The sequence below is a fragment of the Canis lupus genome, chromosome 30 (assembly GCF_003254725.2).
Source record: "Canis lupus dingo isolate Sandy chromosome 30, ASM325472v2, whole genome shotgun sequence".
NCBI lineage: Eukaryota > Metazoa > Chordata > Mammalia > Carnivora > Canidae > Canis > Canis lupus.
In genome coordinates this window covers 896,654-923,813 of record NC_064272.1, presented here as the reverse complement: position 1 = coordinate 923,813, position 27,160 = coordinate 896,654, and the positions used below count along the sequence as shown (strand labels likewise).

General features: G+C 56.0%; 3 protein-coding genes and 1 pseudogene across 3 annotated transcripts; 1 reads left to right on the top strand and 3 right to left on the bottom strand.

Annotated features, from left to right (window-relative positions):
* Positions 1–424: 424 nt before the first annotated feature.
* On the bottom strand, positions 425–1,234 carry NOP10 (NOP10 ribonucleoprotein). The gene is made up of 2 exons (XM_025473362.3): positions 1,079–1,234; positions 425–800 (listed from the first exon to the last, which is right to left on the bottom strand). The coding sequence occupies exons 1-2, from the start codon at positions 1,130–1,132 to the stop codon at positions 660–662; spliced, it is 195 nt and encodes a 64-aa protein (XP_025329147.1). The 5' UTR covers positions 1,133–1,234; the 3' UTR covers positions 425–659.
* A 169-nt stretch (positions 1,235–1,403) lies between these two features.
* On the top strand, positions 1,404–12,764 carry NUTM1 (NUT midline carcinoma family member 1). The gene is made up of 8 exons (XM_025473357.3): positions 1,404–1,786; positions 3,290–3,385; positions 5,015–5,705; positions 7,731–7,859; positions 8,905–9,044; positions 9,540–9,811; positions 10,081–10,197; positions 10,550–12,764. The coding sequence occupies exons 1-8, from the start codon at positions 1,699–1,701 to the stop codon at positions 12,566–12,568; spliced, it is 3,552 nt and encodes a 1,183-aa protein (XP_025329142.3). The 5' UTR covers positions 1,404–1,698; the 3' UTR covers positions 12,569–12,764.
* Positions 12,765–13,335: 571 nt separating this feature from the next.
* On the bottom strand, positions 13,336–20,770 carry LPCAT4 (lysophosphatidylcholine acyltransferase 4). Its single transcript, XM_049104343.1, has 14 exons — positions 20,588–20,770; positions 19,332–19,474; positions 18,790–19,010; positions 18,318–18,430; positions 18,149–18,209; positions 17,810–17,868; positions 17,587–17,621; positions 16,948–17,002; positions 16,749–16,831; positions 16,363–16,488; positions 15,914–16,046; positions 14,689–14,787; positions 14,151–14,307; positions 13,336–13,916 (listed from the first exon to the last, which is right to left on the bottom strand). Exons 1-14 carry the CDS (start codon positions 20,690–20,692, stop codon positions 13,762–13,764), a joined length of 1,545 nt encoding a protein of 514 aa, XP_048960300.1. The 5' UTR covers positions 20,693–20,770; the 3' UTR covers positions 13,336–13,761.
* A 2,298-nt stretch (positions 20,771–23,068) lies between these two features.
* On the bottom strand, positions 23,069–24,478 carry LOC112675424 (elongation factor 1-gamma-like; annotated as a pseudogene).
* Between the last annotated feature and the right edge of the window lie 2,682 nt (positions 24,479–27,160).

Genomic DNA, 27,160 nt, shown 5'->3' with positions numbered 1-27,160 from the left:
ATCATAAATAAATAAAAAAAAAAAAAAAAAAAAAAAAAACTGGGTAAACGACTTTCTTAAAATTATGCAAAGGGGAAAATGCTGGTCTCCTGACTTCACTGCATTCCCTCTACAGTATAGCTGCTATTATTTTTCAAGCAACTCCTCCAGTTGAGTCAAATGTCATTTCAAGGGGCAAGAAATTACTTAAGTGACACAGGGATATTTTTCAGGGAATGCTTACACTTGCAGGAGTCTCAACCATCCATCCCATTCCCAACACCCTGTTGCACACAGCACTACTGCTACAGCAGCGACTCGAGTTTTTCTCCCAAGTGGTCTTCTTGTACCCCTTGGGTCCTCTTCCCTCTCATCTTCTTTTTTTTGTTTGTTTGTTTTTGTTTTTAAGCCCCTACCTTTCCCCCCACAACATACAAAACAAAAACTCGTTCAAATCATTTTAATAACCTCGATCTGATCCAAGATGTGAAACGATTCTGATTAGTTCCCTTAAGAGGGATGCTACCATGATTGCTTCACAGGAGCAGGCTCGAAGGCAACGAGGACACCGGATTCCCAAGCGCAAGGGTGCCGAGGAGCCTTCACGGCTCACAGTTTGAAGAGGCTGGTTTCGGAAAGTCCCTGAGGGGTAGCAGGAGGGACACGAGAGCTAAGGGGCCTCAGAGCACGGGGCGCGGCTGCTGGGTCATCAGCACCTTGAAGCGTTTCTTGACGGTGATTCGGTGACGGGAGTACTTGTCATCTGGGGAGAAGCGAGCGGGATGCGCTGAACAGGTCTGCTGTCCCATAGGGTCAAGCTTCTGCCCGAAGAAAAAAGAAAATTTCAGTACAGGAATGGCGGGAAAACCCGCCCGAGAGCGTCGACAGGGAGGCGGAGGTAGGGGACAGGGAGGAAGCTGCGCAGAGACGGGTGAACCAGAGGCAGGGGCCGGGCGCCCACACCGACAGCCGCACCCTCCTTCCAGCGCTCGAGGTTTCGGGCTTCCCAGGCCCCTCACCCCCGGCAACCGGGGGCGTCTCGCCGCTCCTCCAGCCTGCTGGTCCACAGGACTATTTACCACCTGCTTTCTCGTCTCACCTTAAGCGTATAGACCCGGTCTCCCTGCTCGTTGAGGTAATACTGGAGAAACATGACCACGCGGCACACGCGACTCCCACCGCCGTCCGGCTCCCGCGGAGAGGGTGTCACGTGTTCGTCAAAGTCCTTCCGGTAAGGCCGGTAGTCTCTCTCGAGGCATGCCGGGAAGTGTAGTCCATTCCGGCCTTTCTCCCGCTGACCAGGAGGGGGCGAATGAGTGCGGGATTTGGCCCAGTTGCAACCCAGTTGCAACCTTGCAGGCGTCGGCTTCCAGTTGCAATTTTGCGGGCGCTCTGAGACACGTGGAGTGTGCCCGCTGTGTGCAAGACGCTGCTAGGAGCTAGAGGGGGGTAGGAATGAATATGGCTTGAACATCGATGCACAGAGTCCTGCCTCTACTCGCGATGCGCACCCATTTCACAGGCGGTGGGTTTCTGGGGCCTGTAGAAACAAAGGCTCCGGGATTCCGAGCCCCTTTATCTTAGGGTAGAAAGAAGAAAGTTTTCTTCCCTCCCCTCTTTTCCATCCGGTTCCCCCGTCCTATTTTAAAGTATTGGCGGTAAAGAGTGCATGATGGGTATTCAATATTAGGCACAGCGAAGAGGGCGTGAAGTTATTTTATGAAACTGGTGAAGTATATTTCAGTGGTCGAACCGAGATTTAAACTCAGGTCTCTTTGCCACAAATCCAGCGCTCTTTCTTATAGTGGTGAGTAACAATAATAGCATAATACGATGCACCTCCTAGGGTTATTTCGAATTTTTAAAAGAACGTAGAAATTCTCTTTATAGGACTCTGATTTCTTTATGACAATGGGAGCCCAGTTATCATTACAAAGATTGTTGTTGCAGTGTTATTTACAATGGTAAAAGCATTGGAACATTTGTTAATTTTAATTTTGTTAATTTTGATTTTCTCGATTAATTTTATAACCGAGAAAAGCCTGAAAGGGTTTTTCTTTTCTTTCTTTCTTCCTTCCTTCCTTCCTTCCTTCCTTCTTTTCTTTTCTTTTCTTTTCTTTTTCTTTTTTTAGAATATAGTCTGTATTTATTTGTAGTTGCATAAAATATCTCTGTAAGGATTCACAGGAAACATATTATTGGTTTTCTCTGGAATAAAGAACTTGGTTCCAAAAAGAAAGAGGGAGGGAGAGAGAGAAGGAGAGAGAGAGATAGAGAGAAATCAGTTCCAGAGGAAAGAAGTGGGAAGGACACTTGCTGTATATTCCATTTTGCATAGTTTGACTTTAGAACCATGCTGATTTATTTCCCATTTCAAAAACTAAAATCATTTAACAGAACTTTTAAACAACAAAATAATTTAACAAAAAAAGACTTTTTGGTTTTGGAATTTCAGGCTGAATGGCAGTTTTGGATAGAGTGGTGCTTTTCAGCCAAGGGTAAGCTGAACCTTCTGTGGACTGCAGGGCTGATGGTCGTGGACTGTCAGGGACTGCAGGACAGCTTTGTAAGGACATGTGCCACAGCCAGATGCCCAGGGTTTCTTTTTTTTCTTTTTTTAATTCTTATTTATTTATGAGAGTCACACAGAGAGAGAGAGAGAGAGAGAGAGAGGCAGAGACACAGGCAGAGGGAGATGCAGGCTCCATGCACCGGAAGCCCAACGTGGGATTCGATCCCGGGTCTCCAGGATCACGCCCTGGGCCAAAGGCAGGCGCCAAACCACTGCACCACCCAGGGATCCCTGCCCAGGGTTTCTGAGATAATCCTAGTTTCAAACATTCCATTTATTTGATCCTTAGATACACAGACGATATGCTCTGAATTTGGTTTAGAAAATATAGGCAAAAAAAAAAAAAGAAAGAAAATATAGGCAATGTTGAATTTAGTTAAGGGTCTGCCACAACCTATTCATAGGAAGTCGGGTACAGAACTGGGTAGGATTGAAAGGCACAAAACTGTATATATTGGTGAAGAAACGTATAGGTAATCCAGATGTAAAGCTGTATTGTTGGGAATCAAAAAGAATTTATAAATTGCCCAAAAAAAACACAATGAACAATCAAGTTGCTCTAGTCTGGCTTGGGGGGCACTCCTGGTTACCACCTGCGTCCCAGAGCCCTTTGGAACCTCTCTACCTGTGCCCCCCTCCCCTCCCCCACTGCAGAATGCCTTGAGTCCTAGATTCTAATTCCATTCTGATCTGGTCTTTATCTTCCCTTCCTTGGATCCCTGTATCTACTGGGGTCAGGTTGCCCTCTGGGTCCTGGACCCGACTGTCTCATTCTGGAGGCTTCCGGACAGCCACAGTTAGTGTCCACACCTGAGAGGATGGCTTCGGATGGAGGTAAGTCTGCCAGCAGTGGGGAAGGTCCTGACGATCTGCTCATGTCCTTGGGGATTCAGATTTGACACTTTACCCAGGGACCAGCTTTTGGGGCTGACCTCGAGGGATGTAAGAGCGCTAGAGCCCTGCAAAGCCCTCTGTCTTGGGGAGGCTGGGGAAGGAGACTGTGCCATTACCATGGAGATTAGGGGATGAAGAGGGCCTCCCTGGAGGCAGATCGAAGCCCCTCAGAGGAAGGTGCTAGAGTGTAGGAAAGGAATGGCAGTTAGAAACTTGTTTCTTGGAAGAGGAATCTCTCCAACGTGTGTTTGTGTGGCAGGGGCAGGGCCGTGTGCGGCACAAGTACTGCAGGGAGGGTTCAAGGGGAAGGTCCAAATCCCCATTTCTTTGGGCAACTGGAGCCTGCTCTAGAATGATGCCCTGAGAGCACTGGGCTGGAGCCAGTCTCGATCTTGTCGAGTGGGGTGGGTGGAGATGTTAGCTGCAAAACTGTTCCCCGGGTCATCTGTTGCCTCATCTGTAGAGCAATGTCCTCCCAAAAGTGAGACTGGAAGGTACCAGATGGGCCTCTGCTCAGAGTCTCGTGGCTCCTTTTCACCCTGGTGATGGCTCTCTTGCAGTTGTGGGGCAGCTTCCCTTGCCCTCCCAGGCCTGGAGACCTAGATATCTCCAACCACAGTGAGAGCTGGGGCTTCCCTGAGATGCTCTTGGCTTTTCAGGCCTTTAGTCCTGTTTTGCATTGTGGAGAACTCCCAGGCTTCTGCTCTGTGATCAGGGTGATGAGTTGTCCCCTTCATGGTCAGGGAGTGGATGCTCAGTGTGGTTAGTTTGTCCGGGGAATGTTCTTTAGTAGAGGGGCAGAACACTTGTATGAAATTGGGCAAATCACTTGTAACATGGTGAAAAATCTCAAGATTCATGTCCTGAGGAATCACGTACACATCTTATGTATGTGCCCTTGGGTTCTTAGGCCAGAGTCCACGTGGGTCCCCAGCACACACTGTGGTTAGGACTTCACTGTCCCTCCTTCACAGTGGACCCTAAATTTCTGCTCTTAGGCGTCCGAGCAGAAGGACTGCAGACAGCCTGCATCACCAGACTGTAACATGTCCTGCAGCTGCTTAGAGCTCTGGAAACCTCCCTTCCTAGACCGCCCTCACAGCGCTTGTTTCCTGGTCCTTATCTCTAGTCATTCCTGGCTGTTGTGTGACAAAATTTCTGGAAACCAAACATCTAATCCACCCACTCTGTCCAGGAAACAGTGCCTGTGTGAGCCGTGGCGGGGACCTCAGAGCCGTCAGGCGCGGGGCTAAGGTGGTTTGAACGTGTTTGGAGTGGGCGGGACGGGTCCCAGCACTTGTGTGCTGGGTGCCGTGTGTAGGGAGTGTGAGCCCAAGCGCCCAAGGGTCGCACAACTTCTCTAGGGCAAGCACTCTCACCCAGGAGTAAGGGACGTCAACATCCCTTTCAGAGGACTGTTGCCAACGCTGCAGGGTCCCCCAGCACACCCTTCCCTCACCTGTTGGGGGCGGGCGCTCTGAGTGCAGGGACTAAGTGGGATTCCAACGACCCACCCTCTGGCATCCTCTGCTCCTCCTCCATTCCCTCTTTTTCTTCTCATCTCAACAGCACCTCCACTGCCGGGACAGGATGTGACCCTGAAACCCGGTGCTGCCCTGTGTTCTTTCAGTGCACTCCCCTTCCCCCAGTCTGCTCCTGGCCCACCAGACCAGTCCCCCTGGGAGCCGCCTCCACAGCCCCCCCTGCCTCCAGCATTCTCTGCAGGGAACCCTCTGGTGCTCTCTGCTCTCCCTAGCCCATTGTTGGTGACAGGGGATGGGGGCCCTGGGCCCACTGGGGCTGGAGTCGTTGTCAAAGTCAAGACGGAAGGGGGGCCGGTGGAGCCCTCTCAAACTCAGAGTTTCATCCTCACTCAGCCAGCCCTCAGTTGGATCGCTGAGATGGCCCCCCCTGAGGGTCCTTCCTGTCAATTCGTGACAGCCCCTAACGTGAAGACCCTTCTGCCCACCAAAACCATTGGGGTGAGCCCGGAGGGCCTCCCAGGCCTTCCTGCTCAGGCTCCAACACCAGCTGCCCAACTGGCCTCCGTCGTGCGCCCAGAACAGGCTTGGCCAGGACCACACGGGGCAACCAGAGAAGGAGGTCCTTCGGCCGCCCAAGCCAAGCCGTCACTGGGTGACCTCTCCTATACCTCCAAAGGTGTTTATGAGAACTTCCGTCGCTGGCAGCGCTACAAAGCCTTGGTGCGGAGGCACCTATCTCACAGACCTGATGCAGAAGCCCTTTCCTGCTTTCTTATGTAAGTGGGGAGATTTGAGGTTAATTGTGCTAGCACTCCCAACAAGGAGTGCTTTGGGGTGGAGCAGGGATTGTGTGATTTAGGGGTCCTTGAGGGCAGGTCAGGAGGGTGCTAGAGATACTCTGTGAGCAGGAAAGCATAAAGGTGCTGCTGCTGCTGCTGCTGCTGCGCCTGTTTACCCACTTCCCAGGCTATATAAGCTTGCAGGTGTCTTCTCTCCAGTGAGCCTCACAGCCCTGAGTTCAGGCGGGCAAGCGTTTTAACATAATCCTCATTTGTAGAGGAGAAAACTGGAGCTCAGAGGTTTCCTATCTTTAAGCTGAGGAACCGTAAGTGGAGCTCAGGTCTCTGGCACCTCATCTGGGGGCCTTCCCATCTATTTTATTACTGTCTGACCTCACACTGAGCCATCCAAACCAGCAGGATGGGTGTTGGGCCCTGACCCTTCCTGGAGAGTGGAGGCTGCTGTGGGGCTGGGCACAGGGCGTGCTGCCCCTGGCCCCCACTGTCCCCCTAGCTTATTCAGAATTCCAGTTGGTATTCCAGGCAGGTGGTAGAGGAGCCTAGGGACCCTGGCCTAGCCTCCGCTGCTTGTGGGACTGCTGATCCTGAGCGCCCCACACTGAGGCCTGAGCCCAGTTTTCTCATATGGAAAGGGGCTGGTTGTACCTACCTCAGAGGGTTGCTGAGATGATGGAATGAGTCAGTATCTGTGACACTTGTAGCAGCGCGCCTGGCACAGACAGGGCCTCGTGGAGTGGCAGCTACTATCATCAGTACTGTTGTTATAAACGGGCAATGTAGACAAGGGGAAGAATTCCCAAATGGCAGGGCTGCCTGTGAGTGGATGCCTAGCAAGGGACCTCGGGGTCAGGGGCTGCCTGTGTTGTTCATAAGGCCGAGTAACTAGCCAGCTGTCTGGGGAAGCTTCTCTTCTTCCCACCCAGACCTGCTGCCTCCCCCACCTGCACGGTGCTCCCGGCATCCTATGTCGACCACTGTGTAACACATACCAGGTTTTACTGGGCTGGAGAGACAGGTGTACTGTTCCTCAGCCTCTGGGCTCCTAGAGGAGTCTCCCCCTCCCCCAACTCTGCAGTGAATACCTCTAAAGGCTCCCCCAGAGTCTTGGGTGTAGACCACCTTCCACTCCCTGCTTTCTCCAGATGGGTTCTGGGTTCTCGTGGAGCCCGGCAGGCTGCATTTCTCCCTCCTGGCCTCTCCATGCCCTCCGTACTCAGGGGCCCCAGGTAGGGTCTCCTCCAGAGTACGATCCAGATTCTTGGCAACAGTCGCCTGGGAAGCTGGTTGAATTCGCCGTGCAGAGATCCTGGGGCCCTGGAATTCCTAATTAAAACATGCTCCAGCAGGTGATTCCAGGCATGTGCTTGAGGATGCAGGCAGGTCAGAAGGGCAAAGATGAATCACGAAGAGCTTGAGGAGTATTGACAGTGGACTGTGTGTGAAGGGCATCCCAGAGGCAAGAAGACACTTAAACACCAATAAATAAAAACACCACACAGCCTTTCATCCTTTCATTAGACATTCATTTGGGTCAGGGAGTGCCTTTTTTTTTTTTTTTTTTTTTGAAAGTAAGAGCCTTTGGGCAGGGTTAAGCCTACTTTACCGTGAATCCACTGCTTTAATAAGTGCTTTAACGCTTATTATATTATTATATTATATTATTATAATAAGTGCTTTAACAAGTGCATTCTTCCTAATGTTTAGTCAAGAGTGGCACTGTGAGGACTGGGGTGCTTGATTTCAAACTTTGGGGGTGGCGTGGGCAGACTCAGTCATCTGATCTTGAGTGAGATTTGAAGATTTCAGCAGGAAGAAAGTCCAGTGTGGTCGATGGATGGATGGGAGGTTGGGGGTCTGGAGGTCCAACAAGCCGTGGAGCGTGACAAGGATCGGGAGGCAACTTAGATCTACTGAGGGACAGTGGGGTATGTTGAGGTGTTTGTGAGGACGGGTGGATTGGGGGTCCACTGTGGAACGTGACTGACCTGATGGGGGTTTTAGCCCTGTGCTTCGCTCCCTGGCCCGGCTGAAGCCTTCTATGACCCTGGAGGAGGGACTGCCAAGGGCTGTGCAGGAGTGGGAGCACACCAGCAACTTTGACCGGATGATCTTTTATGAGATGGCAGAAAAGTGAGTCTGAGCAACCCCCATTCTCCTGAGGGGTGCTGGGAGGCTGAGGGACAGGGGCATGGGTGATTATTAAAAGGGGTGCCAGGAGGACTGGTGTAGACTAAGGTGGGGCCTCCTGGATTTTCACGGCTTCCACCACCTTGACCCTCGGGTTTTCCTGTCCTCCCTTGGGAGCTCCCCCTCCTTCAGATCCTGAATCATACAGGTCCTTGATACTGAAGCTCCAAGAATGGGGTTGGGGTCTAATTGGTGTAAAAATGCCTTGCCAAAGGGACCTACCCATGGGGAGGTGAGCCCTCCGAGGCAGGTTCTCTCCTGTCTCACTGACCAGCTAGCTAGTGGCTGCTGATGCAGACCTTGAGACCACTCCTCCTCTGGAAAAACTGCCACAGAAATCCCCATTATCCCAGGGAGAGCCTGGTGCGTGTAGAGCTTGGTCAGGCCAAGGTCCTGGATGCCCGCAGTGGTCTTCTGGTTCTCCATGATGGTCTCCTTGGTTAAAGAAGCAATTCTGAGGAAAGTTAACCCTTTCTTCTGAAGCTTGGTTTCCATTTCTTCCCTTGTAGACCTCTTAGAATTAGTGTTCCTGGCCCCCAGGCCCGGCCTCAGGACTTGGGTCTCAGCACTGCCTCCTGGTGGGAAATGCCTTGAATTGCAGCCCCCCGGGCATTGCTTTAGGATTTCAGGCATCCTTTGTGGCTGTAGGTGGAGGCAAACGGAGCCTAGCCGCCTAGCCGGGCTGGCAGTAGGGACCCTGTTGGGCCTTGGCCGGAGGCTATATTAAGGCTGTATTAATTGCCGCTGGATACACTCCATGATGCTGGGTGAGATCAGGGATGACATAGAAGTGAAAGCCGTGGCTGTGTCCTGGAGAAGCTTGACAAGCTCTAGACCGTTCATTTATCTCAACAAGTTTCCTAAGTGGTGGCTGCTGGTCAGGGATGTTGTGAGGTTTGCCCAGAATGGTTATTGGGGTCTCTGTGAGCAGCACCCTCCCGGTGTCTGGCCTCCTCGGCACTGTCCAGGCCTTCCTCACCCTCTGCAGGTTCCTGGAGTTTGAGGCTGAGGAGGAGATGCAGATTCAGAACACGCAGCTGACAAGTGGGCCCCAGGGCCTGCCTCCTGCAGCCCCTCTGAAACTCGACCCTCCGGGGCTTGTGGCCCCTGAGCTTAGCCAGCAGCCAGGTGAGGCTCCCCACCTCCAACAAGGGCCATGGACCAAAGGCTCAGAGTGGGGTGTGCACAGAGCAGGCGTGCATTAGGGGAGGCGGCGCCCTTCTGCTCTGAGGTTCCACACAGGACACACGTGCACAGCAGGCTGGGTCTCTGGGTCCCTTCGTCCCAAACTTTTTTTTTTTTTCTTTTCCTTCGTCCCAAACTTTGACCTTGGCCCAGTGAACCCATGGCTCTCTAAGTGAGACGTACATGACTGCATAATAGCTCATCTGCCTGGGAAGTGGGGGCTGGGTCAGAGGACGTCTTGGAATCTCAGGGCTTTCCAGATGCCTCAAACAGTGCTTCTCTGAGAGCCTCTGGTCCTCTCCCGGGCCGGTCCTGCTTCAGGCCGGGCCTAGCCCATGACCATCACGGCGAACCCGGATGGCTGCCCCAACTGACCCAGGGTGGGAGGCAGAGGCCATGGCCCCTCTGCCTCTCCCCATCCCTCTCCCACCCCTCTAGTGTACATTCCCAAAAAGGTGGCTCCCAGGGCACGCGCCCCCCGCCGGCGGCAGCGCAAACCCCAGAGGCCTGTGGTCCCTGAGGCGCCCAAGGAGGTCCCGCTGGAGGCTGTGAGGGAGTACACTGACATCGTGGAAGGGCTGCTGGGGGCGTCAGACTGGAAACAGGACGACGAAGAAGAGCAGCAGCAGGACGAGGAAAGGATGTGTCCCGACCCAGGCCTTCTCAGCTACATCGACGAGCTTTGTTCTCAGGAGGTCTTTGTCTCCAAGGTGAACTGAGTCTGCAGTCTGGTTTCTGGTGGAGCCTGGGGTGGAAACCAGGGAGCTGAAGACCCCGGGTTTGGCCTGAGGCAGTGAGGAACTAGGCAGTCTTCCTGCTGAGAGGTGGCCGTGACCGTGTGCCACTGGCAGTGGTCAGGGTTAATGACAGCCCTGGGTGGGGTGGTGGTGGGGTCAGGGACACGTGGCTCCTCTTGAGCCTCTCGCTTCGCAGGTTGCTTCCCATCAGGACTCCCATTATTTTTCCTGTGTTTCCCCAGGTGGAGGCCGTCATTCATCCTCGATTCCTGGCCGACCTGCTGTCCCCAGAGCAGCAGAGGGACCCGTTGGCCTTAATGGAGGAGCTGGAGCAGGAAGAAGGACTCAGCCTTGCCCAGGTACACCTGGGAGGTAGAAGTGTCACAGTAGGAAGCTTGTGTGACTATGTCTAGCCCTACTCTGTCCTGGATGGTGGAACTCCTGGAGATGGACGGCCCCGGGGTTGGGGTTCAGGTTCAGGCCAAGCAGGCAAGACATTGTAGACACTCAGGGATGGGGAGCAGGTGTGCAGGATCAGAGCATGGGGATGCAGCCCATAGGCGCAACAGGAGCGGTGGCATCTGGTTTTAGTGCTGGGACCTGTACCACTTGCTGGCATCCCTGCCCCACACAGTACTGTCTCCTCACTGCCCCTAAGAGAGCCCTTCTCCCGGCCGCCTGGGGGACCATGTCTCCCTGATCTCCTTCTAGCTGGTCCAGAAGAGGCTCCTGGCCTTGGAGGAGGAGGATGCGGAGGCCCCTCCTAGTTGCAGTGGAGCTCCGTCGGACTCTAGTCACTCTGGTTCGGACGAGGATGAAGATGGGGGTGGGCGGCTTCGGCCCTCCCCTGGGCCTCGGGTTGCTGGGGGTGCTGTTCACTTGGGAAAGGCTGCTTCTCCAGGGGAGCGGGCTGTCGATGGCCTACAGGAGGTGCAGAGAGATGGGAATGCCGTGCCACCCCCCAGCAGCTGGGACCTGCAGCTGGACCTTCCAGCTCCACAGGGGCCTCGAGGGTCCAGAAACATGGAGAAGAGAGGGGCCAGGAAGGTGACAAATCAGATGTCCCCACATGGGGTTGACCCTCTAGGAGGTGTCATGTCACTGGGGCAGCCCCTGGTGGTTGACAGAATTGCCGAGACTCTGCCCCTTTGTTGGCAGGGAAGCCCCCCACCTGACCTGGGTTCCGGTTTGGGCGTGCGACTTGTAGAGCTGGCTCCTCTGCAAGGACAAGGGTCAGAAGAGCAGGTCCTGGGGCTGCAGACAGGACAGGGGCTAGGGGGGCCTGCAGTGCTTCCTCAAGAGATGGAGCCGTGTGCAGTGCCCCAGAAAGGCTCTTCAGGAGCCATGTGGGGGGATGACAGAGGTCCTCCGGGGGTTTCCAGTTACAATGAGAACCCCTCCCCCAGAGCGGCTGGTGACAGGGATGGGGATGTAGTCTCCCTCAGTCGGGGACTTTGGCTGAGCAGTGAGCTGGCCGCCGTGGGCTTGGAGTTGCCCTTACAAATGGAGGAGGTCATAGAGAACTTCCACAGCAGGGAGAGTGTCACCGAGCATCAGGGAGGCTGCCGGGCAGGGGGCTCCAGCAGCAGCAGTTCCCAGGGTCCTGGAGAAACCGTGGCACCTGGAGACGAGGGGGGCAGTGCAGTTTCCTGCGGAGGCACAACTGGCACGTCTGCCCTGCAGAAGAGAAACGACTGCAGCCTGCCGGGCCCCCTGGGGGCCAGCAGCCCATCCTTGAGGCCTAACGTAAACTCAGAACAGGGCCCTGAGGCTGCCGGGGATCCCAGTGGTCTGTGGGTGGAAGGGTGCCCCCCTTTGCCGGAAGGTAGGCTCAGTGCCCCCACCCTGGGACCTCCCAGAGAAACCCTGCAGCCCGCGTGTCCCGGCAACGTCCTGGTGCTGGGGGCCCAGGGTGTCCCCTCCTTTCCCCAGGCCGCCCTGGGGGCGGGGAGCGGAGGCCGGTCCCGGTCTCCTGTGTTGGAAACCACAGAACAACACGTCCACCTACTGGGTATCGGAGATGTCTGCGGCCTCCAGCTCGGGGGCCCTGGAGGCCGTGAGGACACCAGCCCCCCGAAGTTTACTTCCTCTGCCGCCCGGGGCCGGGTTGGGGAGGGCGCTGGCCTCCGGCAGCCTCAGGGCTTGGAGTCCTTCCCCGGGAATCGGGAGGCTCAGGCACGGGGGCCGCCCGCAGCCGCGTACCCCTGCCGGGGCCTGGGGCGCCCGTGCGCTCGCTGGGGCGCCAGGGCCGCCCTGGTTGTGACCGGGGCCTCCCCTCTCCGTGAAACCCGCAGCTCCGCAGCCGGGGCCAGAGGGAAGGAGGGGGGCGAGGGGGAGGACGAGGGGGAGGACGAGGGGGAGGACGCGGGGGAGGACGAGGGGCTCTCCGGCTTCGCCCACCTCCTGGCGTCCAAGCTCAGCCTGTCGCCGCGGGACCCTGCCTTGGGCCCTCAGCCGGCCCCGGGCGCGGCCTCGATGGGGGGGCCTCGGGGGCCCCACGGAGCGCGCCCCTGCCGGCCCCCGGAGGTGGGCGGCCTCGCCCCGTCCCCGCGCGCCGCTGCCACGCCTGGGGGGGGGACGGCGGGCGCGGGAGGCCCGGCCCGGGCTGCGGCTGCGGGGGGGCGCGGCGTCTGCGGGGACAAGCCCCCCGCGCGGGCCCCACAGCCCCGCAAGCGGCGGCGGGACACTTTTGTCAGCGGCCGAAGGAAGAAGCGCCGCCGTAGTCAGTAGGACGCGGCCCCGGACCCGCCCGCTCGCCCCGGCTGGTTCGCGCCCAGGCCCTGGGGGTCAGCCGGCTCCTCTGCTGCTGCGCGGCGGGACTCACGGGCTGGGCGCCCCGGCTCCGAGGAGGGAGGGAGGCTACCCTCTGCCCTCGGAGGGAGTCGTGTGGGGAAGAAAAATAAAGACTGTTCTGGTTGTTGGAAAACGCCTGCCCCGTGCGCTTCCGCGGTCGGGTCTCAGCGGTCGGACTGGGAGGAGCGGAAGGAGCTGCGGGTGGTCCCAGGCCCCAGCCGTAGGCGCCTCTCCAGCCTGCAGGCCAGCTCACTCCCTGGCAAGCTCCGGCCCTGGGACGTCCCCTTGGCTCTCCCCCTCCACACCCAAGAGCCTAGACTGGACGCGGGGCACGGCCTCCATGACAGGCCACTGCTGTTGGGCTCCCTTGAAAAGTCTGTAGGATGGAAAGACGCCTTTTTTTAAAAAAACCTATCAGAACTCTGGGTTAGAGATCTAATTTCCTAAATCGAATTAATTTTCCATGACTCTATCTAGATAGCACCTTTCTTTGGGGGAAGTCTTGTTTTCTTCCCCCTTCCTTGAATAGGCTGGACGGAAGGGGCTTAAATGTCTCAACGCACCCATACCCTGGGCAAACACGGTCCTGAAGCTGCTCTGAGCTGCAGGGCGGATCCCGTAGCTCCGGACATTGCTCTCTGCTCCCGGGGGGGCGGGGGAAGACGGCTGCATTCTCAGTAGGATTATTAAATATAAAATGGTAGTAATCTCTAACAAGGACAGAACAAGAGGGAATAGGCCGAAAAGAGGTTCCTGAGGAAGTCTGTTAAAACGTGCATGTATATATATAACACAGCAGGCACACGTAGGACGACAACAGAAGGGGGGCTCCAAGAGCAGAATGACCTCTGCAGGGAGGACTGCCCTGGGGAACCTCAGGCTCTTCCCACCGGAGCAGGCAATTATTAATCCCTTTTGTTCCCAGCTGGTACTATCAATGTAACAGCCTCATTTTTTCTTAAATAGATATAGATATATATTTATATTTATATATAAAATAGTTTCTTACAAAAAAAAAAAAAAACAAACAGAAAAAATCAACTTAAACAACAATAACAAAAAAATCAAGCAGGAGCAGAAGTGGGCTTGAGGCCCAGAGCAGGCCAAGGTGAGCTGGGAGGCGGAGGTGCTCAGTCACCCTTTGGCTTGGGCACTGGCACAGTCCCATTGGCCAGAGCAGCGGGGCTGCTGGGGAAAGAGGCATGTGGCTTCCAGGACGGGCGCAGGTAGGTGTGGAGGAGTGTCCCGTGGAGTGGGTCATGGAGGGAGAAGTCCTGGAACTGACCTGGACACATCAGTGAGATAAGGAGAAAAGTAAAACGATCCAGGAAGGTGGGGGAGAAGGCAGCCTTAGTCTTTGGGAGTCGGGGTGCCCTGTCCTTCTCAACCTCTGCTTCACTTCTCAAGTCCAAGCTTCCGTCCTCCACCTCCCGATGGGGAACGCCCCCTCAGGCCACGGGCTCTAGTGTTTCCCCACCCCTCCCAGGGGCTGGTGGTGGCAGAGAAGGCTGTGACTCACAGAGAGAAAGGCCTTGGCGGGGTCCCGCCTGGCACAGCTCGGCATGCAAAGTCGCAGCGGCGGGGCGGGGTGACCCCAGCAGCAGGTGCAGGATGGTGCTGAAGCCGTCTTTGTACAGCAGCCGGCCCGCCTCCTCCACTTGCTCCTCGGCAAAGAGCTGGCACACAAGGGACCAAGTCAAGCCGGGTCCTCATGCCCCAGCCTCAGCCCCACAGCGCCCCGCAGGTTGGCCTCACAGGCTCCTCCCCTCTCCCTACTTGAGAGGGCAGAAGAAGGGCCCCCTGTCTCCCCTGCCCCTTCTGCCCTGGGCCCTTTGTGCAGAACTAGAAACTGCAGAGCTGATGCTCTTGCCCTGTTCTCAGCCAGGCCTCAACGACGACTGGAGTTATGTAGCCTAGACAGGGTGGCACTCGGGTGGATGCTGAGTGCTCGGTATCCAGAAGCTACTGGGAACAGTACCCCACATAGGCCTCTTGGGTGGATCGGCAGGGCCACCGCATGTCTCCCACCCCAATCCCTCCCCTGACCCTCCTGAGACCTCAAAGGCCAGGCGCATCAGCTCCTCCAGGCTCCTGCCCCCATCCAGAGCTGCCAGTGCCAAAGCCACGTCTCGAAAGTCCACCAAACCCTCGGCATCCTGGAGGGAGAAACCCGGGCAGCATGAGGACCAACCCTGTGTTCTCCCTCTTGCCCTGGATTTTGGCTCCTCCCTCTTCTCCTCAGCAAGCACGGAGATGACCTGGTGCCTGCTTCCCCCCAGATCTGTGAGCTCTAAACTCTCCAGGATTCCTCATGGGTTCACTCATCCCCACGCCACCTGGTGACAAAGCTTTCCAGAGGGATCTCCCGTAAATGTGAGGGAATCCCTCAGGAGTGAAGTTGTTAGCATCAAGTGTCTGACGTACCTGGCACTGGAAAAACTGGTTCTCCGCTGACTCAGCCTACCCGCTGGAGAACTGGTCTAGCAGACTAAAAGGGGGCCACTGGTGTAATTCCCTACCAAAAAACCCAAGGACACCTGCCATGGTGAAACCACGCCACTCCAGTTTTGGCTCCGCTCTCTATAGGCTAGGTGGAGAAGCTCTCCCTGACAGTCTGCCCTGAGCCAAGGAATCAGCGCCCCTGGCTCACTCTGAGGATGCTGAGAACCATGGTGTGCATCTCGAACCAAAGGGAGCTCTCAGAGGCCAGTGGTAGTCATTGGCAAATGTTAAGAATCTCCTAGGATTATTATAATGCAACAGGAACATATGGTTAAGTCCCAGGAAATCTATGGAGTGCCCACATTCTTGGGATAGCTCAGGAATCCCTCTGAGAAGCTGTGGGTTACTTTTAACAAGCATCGTAAAGACTGGAGTCTCACACCCATCGCCGTCTAACTGTCCCATGTTTTCCCCTCCAGAGGTTACCTTCCCAGCCAACTCCTCCCTGCGACCCGGAGGTGCCCACAACGTTGTACGGTCCCCCGTCTCTGCCAATCTCTAAAGTGGTTTCAGAAACTTAGGGTCCTCACTGACCAATTATTTCTCCATTGTTCCTGCCACAGCGATTAAGACATTGCTCGTCAATGCACCAGGTTACTCCATAAAAAACGAGTCTCCCGGTGGAGCTCAGGGGAGGAGCCCCCAACAGCTGCTGTGAGAACACCCCGTGCAGCTTCCAAGCTGGCCACCTCTGCGGCCAGTTGGACAGCGTCCTTCCAGCCTGCAAGTGTCAGCCGCAGGGCAGGGCCTGGGCTCTGGCCCATGTCCCAGCTCCTTTACCTGCTGGAAGTAGCTGAAGGCCCCAGCCGCTGTCTGCGGGTCAGAGAGCTGGAGCTGCTTGGCAAACTCCTCCCGGTTGATTCTCCGGCTGCGGCCTGGCTCTGCCCCGGCATCCACACGGCCAGGGGACAGCCTGCAATGGAGCAGTGTACTCAGCAGCTTCCTGAACACGCTGCCCGGGTCCGCAGCCACCCAGCACGGTGTACCTGTGTTCTCCTGATAAGGACTCTGACTCCCGGCCTCTGAGAGCCAGGCCTCCTTCCTCACTGCGCTTATTCCATAGCTTTCACTCTCTTTTCACCTCCTTCCTGTATTCTGTTATCCTTGAGACAAATTCCTCTACCTTCCCACTTGCTTTTTTACAACTTGCCTTCCTTCTTCCCATTTCTCTCTTCTTTCTTTTCTCCCTCCAGATGACTGTGCCGAACCCTCCGTTCAAGGTCACTTACCCGGCCTTCCGAAGCACCTTTCCCAGTTCCCAGAGCTGTGGCTCCAGTGCCACCTTCAGCCGGCCCACCACAATCACGGGCAAGCTGCCTACAAACTCACACTCGGTGGCTGGAATGCCCAGGGCCCTATGCGGTGGAGGGCAATGGAACGGGGGTGGGGTAGGGGTGGGGGTGGGGGTGGGAAGGGGAACAAGGTACGAGAGACATTACTGGGTCTGGGCTGCTGAACACGGAGGAGACCAGGCCTCTGAACCACCCTGAGCTCAGCTGTTCAGAGCCCATCCCCCAGCCCACGCCCCCACCCTGCTTGGAACCTCAGTCCTTCACCTGCCCTGGCCTTCCGATGCCACATCCGTGCTATAGGAAATAGTCCATGGGATACTCACTGTGCCATCACCCTCTGGACGTTGTTGGCATACAGGGTGGGGTTCCCGCTCTCCTCTGGGCTGGGGTGGTATACAGGCAGGAACTGAAACACGCATGGCTCTCTCTCATCATGACCTCAAAGCTGTGGGGGACCACCCCCCCTCTTCTCCCTCCAGGGGTTCAGCCTGGCAGTATGGGAAATGTGGGGAGGTATCCTACCTCCACGTCCACTATGCTGCAGGGCTGAGAGGCTGTGAGCCACAAGACCTTCAGTCTAAGAGAAGAGAGACCTCAGATGCTCAGCAGTCTCTAATCAGGGGGCCTCCCACCCTAAGGAGGGGGGTGGGAAAGTTCCACCCACTCATGTAAAGTGGCCCCCTAACCATCTGGTGGGCTGGGCAGGTGTGTAGCCGGGACACACAGGGCAGGGGCCCCTAACCACCCGGTGGGCTGGGCAGGTGTGCAGCCAGGACACAGAAGGCGGGAGGGCAAGAGAGAGGCTGGCAGGGACGGGCTGGGGATGACCTGCCAGGGACAAGGTGTGAGCAACAGCAGAAGAGGTGAGGCAGGCCTGCTGGTTCCCAAGCAGGGCCGCAGCGGGGAGACCACTTAGAACATGGCCGGGGAGTCAGAGGAGCTTGAACACGGCAGAAGAGTTGCAGGGGGGTGGCTGCAGGCACTTCAGGATCGTTTGGAGGTGAGAACAAACCGGGAAGCAGGCACCCCCTCCTCTAGAGTAGAGGTCTCTCAATGTGACAGTGACGAAGGTCTGTCTGCCTCGTCTGGAGACTGGAAGACGGGCCAGGACTTCTCTGGGGGCCCTGCTCCCACCCTCACCCCAGGGACCCTGAGACTCACACTCCAGGGCCCCTCCATGCCCAGCTGGTGGTATCCTGAGGAGAAGCAGAGGCCAGGGGACACATGTGTCACTTTTCATCCCGGCTGAGCCTCCTCGGGGAAAGCTCCCCCCTCCCCAGGTTCCCGTTCCCACCTCGCAAACCCATCCCACCGCCACAGGCAACGCTGCCACTGATTAAGGGCGGATGCGTGTTCCCGCATCCTCCCTTGGACTCAGACTCACCAGACTGTTGGGGTATTGGATGAGGACGGGCTGTACAGGAACCCCGGCGATGAAGGCTCCTGAATCCCAGTCCCACCCCCCAGCCCCAGACAGAGGTTAGTTCATGGAGGCAGCTAGAAAGCAAGAGTGTCAGGTTCTGGGATGGTTCTGAAATGACGTCTGGTCTGGCTCCACTTCATTATAGTTTTCTTTCTGACTCCCAGAGACGTCTCAGGGTTGGCCAGGAAGTTCTCTCTCTTCCTTACTGTCGCTGTGCCACTTCCTGGGCCATTCCAGAGTGCCCTCCAAATCTGGGGCTCCTTTTTCCCACAGCCCACCCACCCCCATCATTTTATTCACCTGGCTTGAACTTGAGCAAAGCCTTCTTGTTGGAACAGGTACCCTCAGGAAAGAATAGTACCTGGGGGGAGAAAACCCCTGGAGTGAGCTGGGATGGCCTGAACGGGAGAGAGGGGAGAAAAGCCTGTCTGGGAGCACATACAGGGGAGACTTTGACAGGCTTACCCACCTGGGGCCACTTGCCTCCGGAGGTAGCCCGTCTTCGGACCTCCTCCACCACTCTGCGCCGAGACGCCGGGTCATGCCGGGACACGAGGATGGCTTGGTTGAAGCGAAGAAGGGCTGGGGTCCAGAGAGAAGACGAGTCACTGGATTCCTACCCAGGGGCATTCAAATCCGCAATCTCTCCGCTCCACAGTAGGAGGCACTCGCTTCTCAGTGACCTCTTTGCCCTGGAGACCCTCCTTTCACCGTGCATTTCCTTGAGGCAAGTAATCTGAGGACCTCCCAACACCTGTGTGCACCAGCCCTTGGGTACTAAGGGGTATCCATTTGCATCTTACTCGCCAGCCACAGGCGATTTCCCTCCTGACCTCTCCCTTCCCTGGAGGCCCATTCTTCTCTCCAGAGCATCTCGGATTCCTGCCCTTTCTGGCTCAGAGTTGTCATCTCTTCCCTCCACCCCTCTAGTGCTCTCTCACCTCCAATTACAGGCACGGAAAGGTTCTCGGCTCGGGACACAACCTTGGGCAGGTCACAGGGCAGCAGAACGATGGGGTCAAAGAAAGTGGAGTGGGGAGCAGCAACAAGGACAGGGGCCTGAAGGCGAGAGGCCCGCTGGCCCCGGACACGAATTCGAAGGAAGCCCAGCAGGAAAAAGAGCAGGCGGCTGAGGCCCAGCACCCCATTGTGGCACACAGTCCTGCAGGGCAAGGCCAGGCATCAGCAGAGACGTGGTCCTGTCCCTCATCACGTCCAGGCTTAGGCACCCCAAAACACAGGTGCCCTTGCCTAGTCCTCCATTCCCCTGCCAAGGGGCTGGAGCCGGCCTACTTGGGACAGTCAGGGTGCACCACTGAGAGCTGAGGCCCTGGGTACTGGGTCTGAGCTGGGCTGACCCATGCTACCTGTCCAGGCTGAGGAGCAGCACCTCAGAACCCTTCCTCCCTTTCTTCTCAAGGAGGGAGAAGAAAGGGTAACAGAAGCAGAGAAGTAGGGTCTCTGGGGGCTGAGCCCCACTTACTTCCTCCATCCAGTAATTGGCTCCTGCAGCTGCTCCTCCGTAAGACCAGCTACTTGCAGCCAGGCGAAGGGCCAGAGGAGAAAGAGGACAATAAAGGCCAGGAGCACTCGGATGGGGGCCAATAGTGCCCCCAGGAGGCAGAACTGCGGAGGGTGGGAGAAAACGCCCCTTCAGGACTGGAAGACCCTGTCTCCACTGCTTCCTTCTCCGCCAGCAATGGGGCAGAGGGCCAACCCCCTGTAGATCGGGAGCCAGTGGCGGTGGTGTGGGCACCGGCGGGGACCCAAGGTGAGATGGAGACACCAATAACGGCGACAGGATAAAGGATTCATGGGATCCGACAGAATTTTTTTAATCATAGGACGCCTCCAGCCCTGGGTGAGGCTGTTCAGAGCATTTCATGATCCGTGCGGAGGCGCCCGGCGCGGGGCTTGACAGGGAGGGGCCTGGAGACAGGTGCCCTCCCCACGGCGCATTCCGCAAATAGCTCCCACGTCCAACAGCAGCCAGGTGCGCGGTTCTGCTACCTCGGCCCTGGGAGGTGGCGGAGGCTTGGAACACACAGGGGTCCACTGTCCTGGCCCAGGCCGACCTAGTTCCACTCCACGGCACTCCCCGGGGACCGGGGGAGGGGGGAGACGAGCTCCTGGCTCCGCAGCGCAGAGTCAGGGTTGCCAGGAGCCGGAGTGGCTCCGGGGCCGCCCCGGGGAGAGTGCGGGTAAACACTCCGAGCCCCAGGAGCCCGCCTCGGGCGGTGAGGGAGCAGACCTTGGACACTCCCTTCCCACGCCCGTCCCCACTTCCTGCAGCCGGGCCCCCGCTCGGCCGCCCCGCCCCCCACCAGGAGGTGCTGCAGTGCGGGGAGCGGGAGCCGGAGCGGGAGCCGGAGCCGGAGCGGGAGCGGGAGGAGGGGGTGTCTCGGGCTCCGGGGCTGCAAACCTCTTCCCTCTAATTAGGGCCCCGGAGACGCCCTCGGCAGGCCCGCGCCCCCACCCCCGGCTCCCCGTAGCCTCCACCTCGGTCCAGCTCGTCGGCCTCCGCAGCCCGGGAAGCGCAGTCCCCACGTCCTCCGTCCTCCCACGCCCTCGAGCTGCCCGTCGCCCACCCCCGCCCCTCCCACGTGCGCTGCTCCGGGCTCCCGCCCCGCAGGCCTCTCGCCCATCTTCTCCCGATTCGCGTCCCCGTCGCCGCCTGCGCCCTACACGGCCCCTGTGCCGGCCCGCGCGTCCCCCCGGCGCCCCCCGCTCACACGTTACCTTCACCCTCTGGAGACGGGAGAGACGGAGCTCATGCACGAAGGGGTTGGGGGGGGCCGCGGGCTCGCGGGGGGCGTCGCGGGCCCCCGGGCTTCCCTGGCTCATAGCGGCGCGACGAGGTGGCGGGGAGGGCGCCCCAGCCCCGACCCCGGGCCCCGCTCTGCAGAGCAGCGGCGGCGGCTGCAGCGCTCCGGCCGGGGCCCCGCCTGGTGCCGGGCGCCGGGGGGCGGGGAGCAGGCGGCGCGGCCCGGCCCGCGTTGCCAGGGCGCCGCCGAGGGGCGGGGCTTCCAGCGCCCGGGCGCCCCGGCCCCTCCGCGCCCGCCGCCGCCTCTCCGGCCATTGTTCGGCGGCGGCCGGCCTCCGAGGCGCGCTCGCCCCGGCCCGCGTCCCCGGGCGGTGCCCTCGGGAAGGGGGCGCGAGGCGGGCGCGGAGCTGGGAGCGTCCCTCGACCCCGCCCGGGCGTCGAGGTCGCCGCGGAGTGCGGGGCGCGGGCCGGGGCTGGCGCCGCGCCGGGGCTCGGCTGGGGGGCGAGCGGGGCCCGCTGTCCCGGTTCCGCCCGCTGCCCTCGCTCCACCCCCGCCGCCCCCCGCGGGCTCCGGCCACCCCTCCCCGCGGCCCGCCACCTCCACCGGTCGCGGCGTCGCCGTGGCGGGAGGCCTCGGGGCGCTCGTGCCCTCTGGCGGCCGCGGGGGCTCACCTCGGCCCCAACCCCCGCCCTCCCCGCCCCCGCCGGGGGCTTCCCCGAACCCGCGACGCCTGGCAGCCCGCGACGGGGCCGTGGGGCCGGGAGGCTGCGTGACCCGGAGGCGGCTTCTTTCCAGCCTAGTGTCTTCTCGGCGGGCGCCCTTGGATGTCTCCGGCCTCCTCCTCCGGCTCCAGCTCCGAACCGTGTCGGGACACTCGTGAAGCGCCAGCGCCGGGCGCCAGGCGGTGCGGGGATCCGAGAAGCCGGAGCGGGGAGCCCAGTCCCGAAGATGACGCCGCGCCCGGCCGCACGAGAAGGCCGCGGCGGGTGGAGGAAGCCCGGGGTTCGCCCGCTGCTCTCGGGCTCCCCGGCGGGGGGCGGCGGGGGCGGGGGCGGGGGCGGGCCTCGGGGGCGGGGGCGGGGGCGGGGGCGCTCGCGCGGCGGCACAGCAGCAGCCTCCCGGCCGAGGCTGGTCTCCTTCGGCTACCCCAGGTCCCCTCCCCCCCGGCCTCCTCGTGCGCGCGCTGCGTTCCGACCCGTGTTCCTGACAGCATCCGCATTCTCAGGGAAAGAGCGGGATATCCTAGTCAGAATTTATGTATTTCTTAAACTCTTAGAAAAGATTCAGGGGCTCACTTACCTATTAAAAAACTTAAAAATCGGGATCCCTGGGTGGCGCAGCGGTTTGGCGCCTGCCTTTGGCCCAGGGCGCGATCCTGGAGACCCGGGATCGAATCCCACGTCGGGCTCCCGGTGCATGGAGCCTGCTTCTCCCTCTGCCTATGTCTCTGCCTCTCTCTCTCTCTCTCTGTGACTATCATAAATAAATAAAAATTAAAAAAAAAACTTAAAAATCATTTCCAGCTTTATTGAGAAATTACTGACATTACGTGTAAGTTGAAGGTGTCCAATATGATGATTAGGTACGTGTATACCTTCTATCTCCTTTCTAAGGGAGAGCAGGTTTCTATAAATCTTGGGTTTCCCCAGGTAGTTAAAATATTTTTATGATTTTTTTCTTCAATTAAGGCAAGTCGTTAAATGCAGGGTTACACATGATTTGCTTTTTATGCATTTAATATTTTATTTATTTACTTTTTTAAAATTTTTATTTATTTATGATAGTCACAGAGAGAGGGAGAGAGAGGCAGAGACACAGGCAGAGGGAGAAGCAGGCTCCACGCACTGGGAGCCTGACGTGGGATTCGATCCCGGATCTCCAGGATCGTGCCCTGGGCCAAAGGCAGGCGCTAAACCGCTGCGCCACCCAGGGATCCCCTGCATTTAATATTTTAACATGAATTATCTATAACCGTACCAGGAAGAGTTATTAAGCATAGGACTCAAACCCATAGAGTAATAATAATTATATGTAAATTGCTATGTAATTAAATGAAGCATGACCACATATGATCAATGATGTACAAAGAAAGTTCTGATACTAATTTCTGATTCTATGGCATTGATGAAAATCCTTAGGCAATGCATCTGGTGCAGGTATCTGCTCTTTTATCATTGTCTTCTTCACCTTCTATGTCTTTTGCAATGTTCTTGCTCCTTGACACTTTCTGATGTGATGTCACTTCCTTGTTTCAGGTTTCTTGTCACTGGTTGCAGACCCAACTCAGTGTCTGTGACAGTTTTTAACACTTTAAATAAACCTTCATTAACTTTTTGCAAACATGTCCTGCAAATGTGCATGCTATTAGCTGCTCATTGCCTGGGTAGTTTCTTTGTCTTTGCACCTCTGCTCTCCATCTTTTTCTTTTTTTCTTTTTTTTTTTTTTTTTTCAATGTTCAGTTTCCTTTAATGACCCCCATCTCCCTGAAGGGCAGGTACAGGCAGCTAGGCGATGATGACAAGAGATGTTTACTTGAAGATCTTGCCCTGATTGAAGGTTTTGCCCACATGCTGGAAGGCCCCCTCCCAGGAAAAGTACTCTCGAACCAGCGTCTGGTTCTCCTCACTGCCAGGATCCAGTTTCCGCCACGTATAGGACTCGTAGTCCACCTGCCAATCTGGACTCAGCGGAAAGGCAAGCTCCTGGCCTCGGAAGACCCAGACTCCAGAAATGGAGCTGCTGTTGTTGGTTCCAAAGAGGATGACACTGGCAAAGGCATTCTTCCTCAGCTTGTCCAACTGTTGGAACATTCCAGTGATGAGGTTACAACTCATAAAGGTCTGAGTGAGCTCCTCAGGGAAGCGGTACTCAGCATACCACAGGGACCAGCCATCCTTATCGAAGTGCTCCCAGAAATACGGCAGTGCCACAGTGAGAGTGTCCTCATTGGAGTACTTGCGCTTAAATTCGTCCAACACAAAGGTACTCTTGGGCGGGTGAGCAAAGGGGTCTTTGGCCTTTGGCTCAGCAGCCAGTGCCTGCTCACATGCATCCATTTCCTCCTCAGGAGCAGGGGCAGCAGCCTTCTTCTCCTCTTTCCGCTCAGCCTGGGGCTTCTGCTTCTCTTCCCGAGAACCCTTCTCTTTCCGTGTCTTTTTTAGGTTGGCTCTCTGCAAACTTTTTAGCATCAAACTGGACCATCTTCTCACAGAGTTTCACTTCCCCCAAGACAGCCCAGAACTGGGGCTGGTTAATGCAGGTAAGGAACCAGCGGTTGGTATTGGGGAAGGCCTGGCGGAAAGAAGGCTCCAGGACCTGTTTATAGAGCCACAACAGGGTGCAGACAACTGTGATGTCAGCCAGTGTCACACGTTCGCCCACCAGAAAAGTCCTCGTCTTCAAATGAGTATCCAGGAGCCCCAGAATTCGCCTCACTTCCTCCTTTGCATTCTCTGTGGCCTGCTTGTTGTGGTGCATGATGCCCAAGGTAGGAAGCACCCAGGTACTGGCTGGGGGCACTATGTCGCTATCAGCAAAGCTCACCCACTGCACCACCTGGGCTGCTGCCTCTGGAGTATTTCCCCGCAGCTCCTCATTGCTCACATAGTAGGCAATGGCATTGCTCTCAAACACACAGAATCCATCGTCACCCTCAAATGCTGGAACCTTGCCAGCAGGAAATTTACGGAGAAATTCAGGGGTGCGGTTGGTTTGGCCAAAGTGGAAGTGGGGTGGTGCGGAGAGCACGCGGACCTGAGCCCCGCTGTACTGAGCAGCAATGAGAGCCTTGAAGGCCCTCCAGTTTTCAGGATATGTGTACAGGGGCCCGGCCGCCGTGGTGATTCCGCAGAGAAAGCTCTCCATCTTTTTCTAACTTGGATGTGCTGGTACTGCCAGTGCTGGACTGATGGGATAGAGGTTCATTCATACTTTGTCTTTTTTATAAACTCTTTGGGATTTGTATTTTTTTTTTTAGGTTTTATTTATTTATTCATAGACACACACACACACAGAGGCAGAGACACAGGCAGAGGGAGAAGCAGGCTCCATGCAGGGAGCCCAATGTGGGACTCGATCCCGGGTCCCCAGGATCACACCCCAGGCTGCAGGCAGCACCAAACCACTGCACCACCGGGGCTGCCCACTCTGGGATTTGTAGTGGACAAGTTGGTCCTTTCTCCCTGTTTCTCCTTAACAGAACCCTGATTCAGTTCAAGTACCTAGCTGCCTCACATGCCTGTTGAACTCAGGGGCAGTCAGTTTGGGTGAAATCTATCTGAGGTCATCCTTTTCTCTTGGTCAGTGGTTGGTTTGGAAAGGGTGTGCGACTCTGGACAGTGAGACATGAATGAATATCTGAGGAGCTTCTGGGAAGTTTCCATACTTTTCCTGAAAAATGCCTTACAAATTAACACTCTCTTTTTATCCTCTGGATATTTCTAGATGTGACACCTTTGACTATTGGAGCTATCTTGGAACTATCTGAAGATCAAGCATCACATTGGATCGCAGAGTGGTGAGAGGCAAAGAATCCGAATCCTTGATGACAGAATTGAGCCTCTGAGCAAACCTAATTGAAGTCTGAAGTACTTCTGGACAAAATAAATTTCTTTGTTCATTAGCCTAATTTAAGTCAGAGGTTCTGCTACATGCAAAAAAACCACTTTGGTTTTCTGTTGCCGTATAACACTTGCCTTAAAATTAGCAGCTTACGGGGCCTGGGTGGCTCAGCTGGTTAAGGGTCTGCCTTCAGCTTAGGTCGTGATACCCGGGTCCTGGGATTGAGCCCCACTTCAGGCTCCCTGCTTAGCGGAGAGTCTGCTTCTCCCTCTGCCTGTCTCTGCTCAGGTTCTTTCTCTCTCACTCATTCTCTTTCTCAAGTAAATAAATAAAATTTGAAAAAATACTAGCAGCTTATAACAGCCTCTATTTATTATCACTGTTTCTCCAGGTCAGAGGTCCAGCTTAGCTAGGTCCTCTGCTTGGGGTCTCACAAGGCTGAAGTTAAGGAGTTGCCAGGGCCATATTTTCTCTTTTGGAGGCTTGACTAGGGAAGGATCTGTTTCCAAGCCTCTTCGTTGTTGTCGGCAGAGTTCATTTCCTTGAGGCTGGAGAATTTATGATAGCTTGATTTTACTGCCAGCACCAGAGAGTCTAAACTCCAGCCTCTCTTAAAGGGCTCACCTGATTAGGTCAGACCCACCCAGGATATCACGTTTGATTAACTCAAAGTCAACTAATTAGGGACTACTACTACTAATACGGCTACATATATAATGTGAATTCTATCATTTATCCAGCTTGCAGATAATATTTGGCATTTATATTGATTTCTAGGCCCCTTGGAATTGCTCCATGCAGTAGTATACTTAGCATATTTGACCCTGAGGTGGGGACCTCATGCCAAAGAGCTTGTGTTCTCTCTCTGAAATGTCGGGGCACGTGCGAAGGCTGACATCTGCAAGCCAGGAAGAAAGCCCTTACTATAAACAGACTGTGATCTCAGACTTCCAACCTCCAAAGCTGTGAGAAAATAAATTTCTGTTTCTCCAGCCACCCATGGTATTTTGTCAGCTGAGACACTATCACTACGCCATCATTGTTTATGTCAAAGCTGTTTTAAATGTAGGAATACGGAGTTCTACGGAGGCTGGAGACACAAAGGATTCCCGAAGTAGTCTGGAATGATTCTGGACCTTTGCAAACTTTCTAAATGAATGGGAATTGCTCCTGAATCTCCTTGTGTCTGGGGGCAGTTGCACAAGTGAGAGGCCTTTGAGTTAAATTCCATGCAGATTGCAATGTTTATTAAAGTACAAGCAATAAAAGTGTTGAACTTGAAGCTTAGACAAATATTAAAACTCAAAACTAACCACAGCAATTGTTTAAAACTTGGATTCATAGGATATTTTTTTTTGGAGGAGTATTTGATCATTGACATTGTTCAGAATTGCTGATGCATAGTGATAATAAAATGCTGATTTCTAGCCCATTTAATTATTGCTTTTATGTTTTCTATGGACAACACACACTTTTATTGCCTTGCACCTGGGGCTGACCTCTTCATCAACCTGGCCGTGGGACCCTGCTGACTCCATGATCTCTTAGGTTCTTGTTTCATAGGTTGGAAACCACTGGTCTAGCTTGGGAGGCTGGGAAGATTTTGGGCTGACGTGTTTTACACACATTCATTGGGAGGCACCGGCCAGATCCAGGTCATTCATTGTCTAGTAGGCCTTTCAGAATGTGGATCTGGGGACACCTGGGTGGCTCAGGGGTTGAGCACCTGCCTTTGGCCCAGGGCGTGATCCCAGAGTTCTGGGATCGAGTCTTGCATCAGGCTTCCCCGCAAGGAGCCTGCTTCTCCCTCTGCCTGTGTCTCTGCTTCTCTCTCTGCATCTCTTATGAATAAATAAATAAAATCTTAAAAAAAAAAAAAAAGAACGTGGATCTGGAGCTTGACGATGGAGATAAATATTTTGGAGAAGTCTGTGCATGTGGTAGGGAAATCAAAATTAGGAGTGTATTTCCCACATGCTTTTGAGA

Bases quoted from the DNA above. Each gene is read 5' to 3' on its own strand.
- NOP10 (XM_025473362.3), bottom strand. From the start codon at position 1,132: ATGTTTCTCCAGTATTACCTCAACGAGCAGGGAGACCGGGTCTATACG. The intron at 801-1,078 runs GTGAGACGAGAA...TTCTTCGGGCAG, and splicing joins ACCGGGTCTATACGCTTAAG to AAGCTTGACCCTATGGGACA.
- NUTM1 (XM_025473357.3), top strand. From the start codon at position 1,699: ATGAAACTGGTGAAGTATATTTCAGTGGTCGAACCGAGATTTAAACTC. The intron at 7,860-8,904 runs GTGAGTCTGAGC...CACCCTCTGCAG, and splicing joins TTTTATGAGATGGCAGAAAA to GTTCCTGGAGTTTGAGGCTG. The intron at 10,198-10,549 runs GTACACCTGGGA...ATCTCCTTCTAG, and splicing joins AAGGACTCAGCCTTGCCCAG to CTGGTCCAGAAGAGGCTCCT.
- LPCAT4 (XM_049104343.1), bottom strand. From the start codon at position 20,692: ATGAGCCAGGGAAGCCCGGGGGCCCGCGACGCCCCCCGCGAGCCCGCG. The intron at 19,011-19,331 runs GTAAGTGGGGCT...CTTGCCCTGCAG, and splicing joins CCAATTACTGGATGGAGGAA to GACTGTGTGCCACAATGGGG. The intron at 18,210-18,317 runs GTGGGTAAGCCT...TTCTCCCCCCAG, and splicing joins CCGGAGGCAAGTGGCCCCAG to GTACTATTCTTTCCTGAGGG.